This window comes from Podarcis liolepis, assembly GCF_965112155.1.
Source record: "Podarcis liolepis genome assembly, chromosome: 4".
Classification (NCBI taxonomy): domain Eukaryota; kingdom Metazoa; phylum Chordata; class Lepidosauria; order Squamata; family Lacertidae; genus Podarcis; species Podarcis liolepis.
In genome coordinates, this window is record NC_139558.1 from 100150145 (window position 1) to 100160709 (window position 10565).

The 10565-nt window shown below is 44.2% G+C and overlaps 1 protein-coding gene across 1 annotated transcript in view; it reads left to right on the plus strand.

The window, feature by feature from the left end:
- PGM2L1 (phosphoglucomutase 2 like 1) overlaps nucleotides 1–9895 on the plus strand; it is a 44461-nt gene extending 34566 nt beyond the window's left edge. The window contains exons 10-14 of the mRNA XM_083499647.1: nucleotides 506–599; nucleotides 1067–1196; nucleotides 1833–2022; nucleotides 3262–3395; nucleotides 4540–9895. Of these exons, the coding sequence (XP_083355773.1) occupies nucleotides 506–599; nucleotides 1067–1196; nucleotides 1833–2022; nucleotides 3262–3395; nucleotides 4540–4642 (651 nt within the window). The 3' untranslated portion in view covers nucleotides 4643–9895. The remainder of the gene's footprint in view (nucleotides 1–505; nucleotides 600–1066; nucleotides 1197–1832; nucleotides 2023–3261; nucleotides 3396–4539) is intronic.
- Nucleotides 9896–10565: the final 670 nt, after the last annotated feature.

A 10565-nucleotide genomic window follows, 5' to 3' on the forward strand; every position in this document is an offset into this window, starting at 1 on the left:
CTGTTTTGTTTGTTAGGCCTTTCAAGCCTTCAGTTTCTGATTTGCAGCACTGTCCTTGTGTGCAGTTTAAACGGCAGACTATTATTCTAATGGTCAAAATTGTTTAGTTATGGTAGACTTTTGAGAAAAGGAAACTTGAGTCACGTCTTCCAGGATGCGGATCTTGGGCCAGAGGACTGTTTTTAATTTGGGTACCATTCTACAATGTGCTGGCATATAAGAAGGAGCCCTTTTTGCCCATTTAGAGAGCAGAGGCAGTACACCTGGTTGGCTAGGGAGTTCAGGGATGCTCCCTTGGGAGCCATGCTTAGAACTCTCTGCTGAGTAACCTTTTCCCAATCTTGGGTGACCCAGCTGCAATTCTAAGCCCACTCAGGGCTGCATACTTAAAAGAGAGTTGCTCTCACAAGGCCTCCTGGAATGAGCAGCTTGGTGAATTTGCGTGCACTTGGCATGTTCCATGAGAACGATCTGTATTAAGTGAAGGCACCTTCCTGTCTTTCAGGATACACTCCCTGGCTTCAAATCGATTGGCAGCAGAGTTAAAAACCTCCTGGACAGCGGCAAAGAAGTCCTTTTTGCCTTTGAAGAGTCCATTGGTAAGCACAGCAAGTGTTGGGTTCTATGCCAGGCAGAAGGTGGGGCCAGAGCCAGAGCCCAGTTCTAGAATCTGGCCTCTCCCTTCAGGCTGTTGTTTCCCATCACTCCATTGCATGGTCTAACTCTCAAACTCTTTGTGTTTGGTTCTAGCGTCATATAACCTTCTGAATAGTTCCCTTGAATGCAGGGTGGAGGGGTGGGTATACAATGATCACTTACCGCTTTGCTTCCACTTTGAAGTAAAAAGGGACCTATTCTGTAATGACAGACTTGAACCCCCCCAGGCCTACCAACTTGGAGCTGAGATTTCCGCGTATTAGATGCTCGGATGAGCTGGATAAGGAAATTTCTAGGAAGCTACTCTTTGTGTTTGGTTCTGTTGTACAGAAATGTTAAGATGATAGATTTAAGGCGACATGTGGATAAAATAAAACAAAATGCTGTTTTGCAAATCTTTGTTTTCCAGGCTTTATGTGTGGCACTTCCGTGCTGGACAAAGATGGCGTCAGCGCAGCTGTGGTGATTGCAGAAATGGCTGCTTATCTAGATACCAAGAGCCAAATGCTGGCATCCCAACTAACAGAAATATATAAAATGTAAGTTCTGTGTGTCATCATCACTATTCTGATTTATTACCCGCCCTTCGCCTGAGGTCCCAGGGCAGGTTACAACATTGAAACACAATGCTGAAGACAGTTAAAGTGACTTTCCATCACGGAAATTACTCATGGAGCTGGTTGCATCAATTCTAGCTGGTGAAAAATAAATTTAGTCATTACTAGAACTGTAACTTAAAGCCTGATCTTGCTTTTGTCCTCCCCCACATTGTTTCCTTGTGTGTTGTGCCTTTTTAGATTATAAGTGTGAGGTAGGGAGTGTCTTCTGGTGCTGATTTTTGTAAGCCATTCTGAGAGCCTTTCTGGCCAAAGGGTGACGTTAAAATGCTTTCAATAAATAAATCTGAATGGAAAAGAGTAGGAATTGTCTTTCCTGTGTTTTTGCCTGTGAGATAACTCAGAAATGTTGGAAGTAGCTGAAGGGGTAGCATGCGAAAAAGAACTTCTGGCGGGGCCTTACTTTATCCCTTTTCTGTGCCACCATTTGTAGAGACATCATAGATACGTTTAGTGATATGAAGGACTCTGGTTTGTGCTTAGCTTTCCTTTCTTTTCCTAGTGACTGAATTTAGAGATCTAGATTGCCGTGGCTGACTATATATTGTTTTTGTGTAGGTATGGCTACCACATTTCAAAAACCTCGTATTTCCTGTGTTATGATCCTCCTACTATCAAAAGGATATTTGAAAGACTCCGAAACTTTACATCGCCTAATTCTTACCCAGCAGTTTGTGGCACTTTCAGTATATTGGACATCCGGGATGTGACCACTGGGTATGACAGCAGCCAGCCAAATAAGAAGTCGGTGAGTTGTGCGACTCTTGTTAGGAAGCTGTTGCAGATCATTCTCATAATAGCTTTAATGTGAACCCTTTTGCCTTGCAACCCTTTGCAGAGTTTTCAAGTAACAGAGGTGTTGCTTGGAGGAAATCAGTAATTAGATTGTAGGCTTGGGTGTTGAGAAGGAGAAGCGAGTATGTCATTTCAGTCTAGGCCAGTGTTTCCTAACCTTGGGGCTCCATCTCTTTGTGGACTACGACTCCCATCATCCCTAGCTAGCAAGACCAGTGTTAAGGGATGATGGGAATTGTAGTCCGAAAACAGTTGGAGATCCAAGTTGGGGACACACTGGCCTAGGTCCTGTCAGGCTGACCACCTCTCAGCAGGTGGGTTGCCACCTTAAAGGAGGAAACCCATAAAAGATCATATTGACATGCAGATACTTATGATGGTTCACATAAACTTCAGCTGCCTTATGTGTTGGGTTGTAGTTGAGCACAGTGCAGAGTTTTGTGTGCTTCGATCGCAAGCCTGCGTATTAAAATTACATCCACATCCCATGTTCCCTCAACAAAAAGTAAACTCCGGTCAGGACTGAGTCTGGTTCAAAGATACCTGACACCAAATTCTCAGAGCAGAATATGAAATTGTTAGCCTATATACAGAACAGCCTTCCCCAACCTGGTGCCCGCTAAATGTCTTTGGCTACAACTTCATGAGCCTCAGCCAATAGGAGATGCACTTTGAAGCATCTGGAGGGCACAAGGTTGGGGATGTAAAACAGGCTAACTGGATTCAAAATCCTTTAGGAGGACTCTTCTTGCAGTGTTCAAATAATTTTTTCCTCCTGCCAGAACCGGCTAAGGAATTTACCATTCCTAACTTGAGAGTCAAAGGAACCTCTCTATAAATAAACAGTAGTTGACAAATGCTGTTGTATATACTTTGAACAAGGTCTAACTAGTTCATCGATGGGTTCATTTGCACAATTCTGTAACTTAAAATCGCAGAACAGCAACGAACATGTGACAGATTTATTTGTACTGTGCCATCAGTGCTTTAGAGAGTAAATTCAGGTCTACAGATGCTATCACCATCATAATGCAGTGTTTTTAGTCTTCAGGTTGAAACTTGTCCACAAAACACTTAACTGGGAGCACTTGATATTTAATTAGTGGGTGGGGGGAGGCTGCAGGAACCCCTACATCAATTCCACAATGATTTTTCTCCTGATATTCTGCTGCTCTTGTTGTTGTCGCTGCAGGTACTGCCTGTGAGTAAAAACAGTCAGATGATCACCTTCACCTTTCAGAATGGCTGTGTCGCCACCCTTCGGACAAGTGGAACTGAACCAAAGATAAAATATTATGCAGAGATGTGCGCACCACCGGAACAGAGGTGGGGAATTCTGTTTGTGCCATCACTCCCATGGGTTAGGTTTTATGCCTGCCAGTGGTTCTGTGAACAGTCTTGTCTGAACCAAGCACTTACAAAGCAGGAGGTGTCTCATTATGGCTTGATGTGGACACACCGTTGCTGCCGAATGGCCAAGCTGCAGGGCAGCTAGTAGGGATTTTGATTTCCTTTTTCTTTTTTTATCCCACGCTTCCTCAAAGGAACTCAGGGCAAAGTGTGTGGTCTCTTCTCTTCTCTCCCCCCAGTACACAACAACCCAGTGAGGCGGATTTAATTGAGGGAGAGAATGACTGGCCCAAGGTCATAGAATCATAGAATCATAGAGTTGGAAGAAACCACAAGGGCCATCGAGTCCAACCCCCTGCCAAGCAGGAAACACCATCAGAGCACTCCTGACATATGGTTGTCAAGCCTCTGCTTAAAGACCTCCAAAGTAGGAGACTCCACCACACTCCTTGGCAGCAAATTCCACTGTCAAACAGCTCTTACTGTCAGGAAGTTCTTCCTAATGTTTAGGTGGAATCTTCTTTCTTGTAGTTTGGATCCATTGCTCCGTGTCCACTAGGTCACCTAGTGAAATTCATGACCATCATCACAGTGGTCCCTTTCTCACTGACTACTCTCTCACATCTTGTAGCTGACGCAATAGTTGTTTGAAAGCTGAGACTGTGTCTCTCCTATTCAGCCCACCACTCATGGCCTATAAGACATGTGCCTGAACTGACACTTTTTTTGCTGAAGCTAGTGGAAATGTACAAGCAGAAGAGACCCTTTGCCATTGGAGGCAGGCTGTGCAGTTGCCTTCCTGACTTCTCACTTGATCTCTGCAAAGTCCAGCCAGGCGGAGCATGCATGGTCTTCTGAAAGCTAGAGCATGAAACTCTTAATCTCAGAGTTGTGGATTCAAGCCCCATATCGGGCAAAAGATTTCTGCATTGCAGGGGTTTGGACTAGATGACCCTAGTCCCTTCCAACTCTATAGTTCTGTGATTCTGTGACAGCAGAGTAGCTTTGGCATGAAGAAAATGAATGGAAGTCTGATAGAACTTTTCTTTTCGGAATGTGAGTTGGCATTTTGGATTGTGGAAAGGTATCTTAATAACCTCTGACTCCTCTTCCCTTTTAGCGACACGGTCTTCCTGGAAGAGGATCTACAGAACCTCATTGATGCCCTGATTGAGAATTTTCTGGAGCCTAGTAAGAATGGACTAATCTGGCGTTCGGTGTAGCCTTCCTCCTGCTGCTGCTGCTGCTGCTGCCATTGGCTGTGATAGCAGTCACTCCATGCACTGCGTAATGTGGAACAAAGGAACCAAGATGATAACTCCTGTTTGCATTTATATATATACAATATATATATATGAATGCCTCTGTGTGTGTATATGTGTGTTTTATATATATAGATATATATGTTCCTTAGCCAGCATATTTATATGGAAGCAGTATCATTTTGTCAGCTTTCTTTCCAAAATGAGAAGCAGATTATCAGACAGCTTTGGGCTCCCACAGAGATCCATCAAGCCAAAAGGAAAAGGCTGAGCAGTTTCTGGCAAATTTGCCAGGAGTGATTGGTGAAAGGGACTTCCTCTACTGCCGCACCTCAAAAATGAAATCAACGCATCCCTGGAGGCTTTCCTGGCTGCCGCCTTGTATTAAACCAGTGTTGGGTATCTGAAGTCTTCAACTTGCTCAGTCCCTTGGCAGCTGGCCTGGATGATCATATCGGGCTGGCAGAATGGTCCTGCTTCCTTGTAGCTGTTTTGAGTGTAGGTATCTTTACTGTACTGTTGAGTCTTACCTTTTTTAAAAAATCAGTCTGTTCAGTAGAATTCAGTACTTAGAGTTTTCTAGTGCAGAAGTTGTTTAGAAGTCATAAAGGTTCCAGCTCTTTAAATCTCTTCTTTTGAAAGGTGCTCTTTGTGCATTGTATTCTTATCTGTCTGTGTATTTGCTGACGTTTACTCGACAGTTAAGCAGTAGTGGCAAGCTATATCATATGAGGTGTAGCTGGCTAGCCCTGGGGCCAAAGCAGGTATGATGGACCACCTCATTCCTCTTTTGGCCCTCGGACTGCCTGCTGGGCTTCTTGGAAGTTAGGAAGCAAGACAGAATGCAGACCTCTTGGCTCAAGGGGATACAAAATTGATCATTGCTGTGCCTGCTTTGCCTTCACCTGCCACCATTAGAAATCCTTCTAGTCTAGACATACCAGCTTTGCCCCTGCCACTATTTTAAAGTCACAGTATCTTTAAAATAAGCAACCTACATCAAATAAAGCAATATTCAATAATCCATCCAAATCTAAGAGTAAACAGTAAAGCATCAGCGAATAATAACTAAGCAGTTTGCATCTATCAGTTACAACAAAGAATTACTAATCTATAATCAATAAAGATAACACCAAATCGCAATGCATAAAATACCACAAAACCATGTAAAAGGGTCAAATGGAGAAACAGTCACACACAACTAATAATTATTATTTTTTTAAATATCCCTGAACGCCTCTCTTCCCAGCTGGTTCTGCTGTTCTCAAAGTCATGGAAAGGCTCCCAGAGAGGGCTGGAGGGTGGGGCAAGACTTTTCCAAATGTTCCTTCCAAAACTGACGAGGGCAAGGCCGAGCTTCTGGCTAGAGTAAAAGCCCTTCTTGTGTTTCTTGATGCGAGAAAGTAGAGGTATTCTGCTGAGGCCACAACATATCTCTCATTGTCTGCAATTATATAATTGGGGGACCTCAAGCAGTCCTGTTGTCTCTCTGTACCCATGATTCTTTGCCTGACCACAGATCTTGCTTGACCCAGGCCCAAATGGAGCTATTGGTCATGGGAGCCTCCAAGCTGCAATGCGAAATGGTACAGCCCAGACAAAGCTTTGCCACCTCAGAACTAGACATAATGCCGTTTGGTTAAATTGATCAAGTATATATTTGAAATAGGGAGAAGTCCCATCCATTTCCCCATCTGGCACTACCAAAGTTTCCAAGCAGATTTTTCTTCTTCCAAACCCAGTAGCTTCTTTCTTCTGAGCTGACGGAAAAGCTGAGTTTTGGTAGCCCAGTTGATATAGCTTTGCCACTGTTGCTTGACTTTGTCCTCCTCTTTCTCCTTACGCCCTTTGTGAGTTGGATCTGATAAGGTGGTGCAGGTGATTTCTGTCCTGATGACCCAGCTTTAGGCCACAAGGACAAGAAACTCCATTTCTTGTACATCCGGGTTGGGGGTTTGGGGGGAAAGAGGGGGATTGATGCCAACTGAAGCTTTTGCTCTGTGGCATAACAAAGTACCTTTGTGGTATCTGAATGTATGTGGACAGCAGGAACTTGCTTGTATTGCACGAGGCTTTCGGGGCAAGATCCACCAGGAACTCGTATTCCTGCTGTGTTTTGCCATTGATTTACATGCAATATTTATTTATTATTTTTATTATTTAATGCTTAAATGCCTTCCAGGTTGTTCGTATATATCTGAGTGAAATGTATTGAATGCCAAAAAACCTCCCTTTTTATTTTATTTTTTACTCTTTGTTTTCTTTTTCATTTACTGTATATTTGAAAGTGCTGCAGCGTAGCGAGGAGGAATTACGAGGGGGCAATTAAAGCGACAGAGCTGCCCCAACCTACGTGCCAGAAGGCATCCAAAGACAGTGGGGGCAAATGTTTGCCTCGTGGGAGTTTTGTCATCCTTTAAGAATCCAATTCCCATCTCGTTAAAGTGTTGCTGTTTGGAACAGAGAGAGCAGAATCGAAGGCCTTAAGAAGCTCTTTCTGAATCCTTTGCTGATTTGGGGGGAAAGAACCCTCTTTCTCTGGTTTAGTTTGAACAAACATAAGTCATGGAAGAACAAAGCAACATGTTCATTGACAAGTTTTCTACCCAATTCACATGATGGGGTGAGTAGCTTAGGGATCACTATCGGATTGATCCTGTCCTGGGACAAGAGTTTAAGAGAGAGGGGGCATATATTCCGTACCCCCAAAATGTATGGGAAAGAGGGCTATGGCTCCAGTTTTGTTTAGTGTCCTGAGAAAGCTGACTTGTTAAGGATTTGATTATTTCTGCTGGAACCACTGCTATCGGTGGTTTTTTTTTAATTTTTTCAATTGTTCACAATGCTTGAAAATCCATCCTATTCCATTGGGGGAAGTTTCTTTTTCTTCTCTTCCCTGCTTTTCTTAACTGTGAAAGATCACCTCCTCCTCTTACCTCACCAATGAGCAACATGGAGGTCCTTTGGGCTTCTGCTCCCACCCTCCTTCCCTGCGGGGTTTCTCTTGACTGATGCCAGGAACATTTATAATGTGGCATGACGGGCAAAAGTATTTGAAACCACTTCAGAAGCACACTGTGGTTTGTTTAAGATGCCTCTTCCCTTCTAAGATGTTGGTGTGGAGCGATATCACCAGGTTGTTGTATGATGATTTGATAAGGTGGGGGGTGGTTTGTTGTTTTGCTCTTTCAAATCTTGAAATGATTTGCTGAAAGCACTTTCGTCTCCTGAAATTCTGTAGCATGGTCTCTGCATGTCTCCTCAGAGGTAAATCCCAGTGAATACAGTGGGACTTACTCCAAGCTAAAAGAGTATAGGTTTGCAGCTTAAAATGCAGGCTTTGAAAAGCAACACACACACACATGAAGTTTGCTAGTTGAGAACATTTATAATTCACTTTGGCTGCTTGGTTTACTGGAGCATGCTTTTGAGAAAACCTCCCCTTTCCTACCCAATAAGAAAACGTCTTAATGGTCTTCATCGTCTTAATCGTCTGTTATGACAATAAATGGCAACCACTGTTTTGGGAATAGGTGAGGGAGAGAACAGACTTTCCCTTGTAATATCAACCTCAAGGGAAGAGCCTAAAATCTGGTCTCATTTTTATTATGGAGAAGACTCCCTTTCTGGTGCAGCCTTGCACTTGATGAATCACATCCCATAAAGAAGAAGCCCCGCACATGCAAGCAAGATTTTTTCCATTATCAGCAGAGTCCAGTGCTATAGTGGGCTCTGTATACTTGGAGCTCCGAATCGCACTCAGTAAGTTTTTAAGTCCTCATGCCAACAGAGTGTGTCGAAATAACCTTTCGAAGCTGGCAGGGCACATCCAGTCCCCTGCCTCAGTTTCTTCCAGCTCCTGCCACTCCCTGTGCCAGGTTTACAAGTCCCAGGCGGGGCCCTCTCCTGCATGTCTTTCAGCCTTGACTGCTGCCTGAGCAGCTGTGCTTTGCGCTGAGAGGGAGCCCAGCAACATCTCGGGGAGCTGACCTCTCCTAGGCCAAATAGAGAGAATCACAGCAATAACTGGTCAAGCGGAGATGAGTCTCTTTGACTGACACGTTGTTGGTTCTGGTGAATGGAGCTTCGTAGCTCACCTGTGCCTCACTGCATCCAATTTCATCTCACTTAAGGATGCTTTCAGGGCATGGGGAGTCATGCTCTGCAATGTGCGCTTGCGCAAGCACTGGAGTTTGTGTAGAACTTAAGGCCATAAAGCCATCTGTTGATCAGTGTGAAGATAATTCAGTTTTTTGCAGGTGGGGCATGACCATTCATAGTCCATAGATGTTTGACTCAAAGCAAGACCTTCCTTCATAATTTTTGTTCAGTGTGTACTGAGACTTTCAGAAATGTGTACCGCTTCTTCTGGGCTTTTTATTGCAGACAGCCCAAGTGCAGTAGGAATGCCAACTGAGATGAGACTCGGTTGGAATACTTGTTTGGCTGCCCCAACCCAGCAACATCCCAAGCTATAATGTGGCGCCACCCTCTTCCTCTTTTCTCAAAGCTCCAAACTGTTGAGAGGCTTCAAGAATATATATATAGAGAGAGAAAGAGAGAGAGAGTGAGAGAGCGTGTTTTGCCCTTTATTGGAAATACACATCTTATGTGCCATAGTGAGAGACCTTGTGTGTTCCCTCTGGGACCTTGCAGCGTTATCTGCCACTCAAAAGCTGGAATGGTAGGAGTTGAGGGTGTGATTCTTACAACTGTTAAGATTCCATGTCTCTTCTTTTTGTTTTGTTCTGAAAGATGCGCATGTCCTAAGTTTACATAGGTGTACCCTTCCCACAAGACAGGGTGTGTGTAGTACAAAACACTGAGTACAAAAAGCAAAGCAAGGCTTCGCCCCTTACTGTGTCTGCCTTCGTTTGGTAGCCCCCTTAGCTTGGAAGGAGGTGATGCACTTAGCACCTGCCCAGCCCAACCTTCAGCTTCCTTTTTATGTATCCTACTTGACTTCATTTTCAGGACTGTTGCTTTAACCAGGGTGGTCACCATCTTGGACTGCCCTTCAACTGAATCTAAAGAGTGGTACCAAGCAAGCTTTTCATTATCCTTCTTTCATTTCGGATGTGCTTTTCTGCCTAAGAGACAATGGGTGTATTATCAATATGGACTGAAAATTTGCACTTTGATTCTGTTGGAAGTATTTTTTTGTGTCTGGATTATGAAGTGGGTTTAGTTGAATAAAGTGTTAAGTTAATAAAACGTTCTCCTTGTAGAAGTGTTCTTCTGTGACTTTGTTTCTCCAGCTTTTGAAAAGGGCTGCAGGGGGGGGGTTCTTGGTGACCAGATAATTTCCTGGGCTCTCTGGACAGAGACTCAAATGCTTGTTTGTTTCTAAATAAAACCAAATTGTGAGGCAGATGAATTTTGCCTTCTGTGCTCTGTGTGTGGGGTTGCAGTCTAGATGCAGCCTTGCTTGTGGCTCTCTGATGGACCCAGGGGGGCAACAGGGCAGCCAGGGTTATATAAAAAGGTAATGAAGGAATGGGTTTCCCAAATCTAAAACCTGACTGTGCAGTCAGTCTGAAACGGGCCCCCAAATCCCCATTTTTCCTCCTCCAAGGATGAATTAGCTAAAAACCATTAATGTAACCACTTGAGCAAATGTGTAACAGGAACCCAGCTGTATAAACAACAGCTCTCTCCTTTATCAGTCCATGACGCTTAATGGATGACCTTGTCAGTGGAGACAGGATGGCAGAGCTGGGGCTTCTCTTGTAAGCACACTGACTCACAGACTCTGCAAGACAGGAGGCTTTGCGCAGCTAACCCCAAGCTAGAACAGCGAGATGGAGCGCTGCACATCGCTCCGTCTCCCTGTTCTGGCTTTGGGCTTAGCCGCGCAGCCTGCATTCGCTCTATAGGACGCACA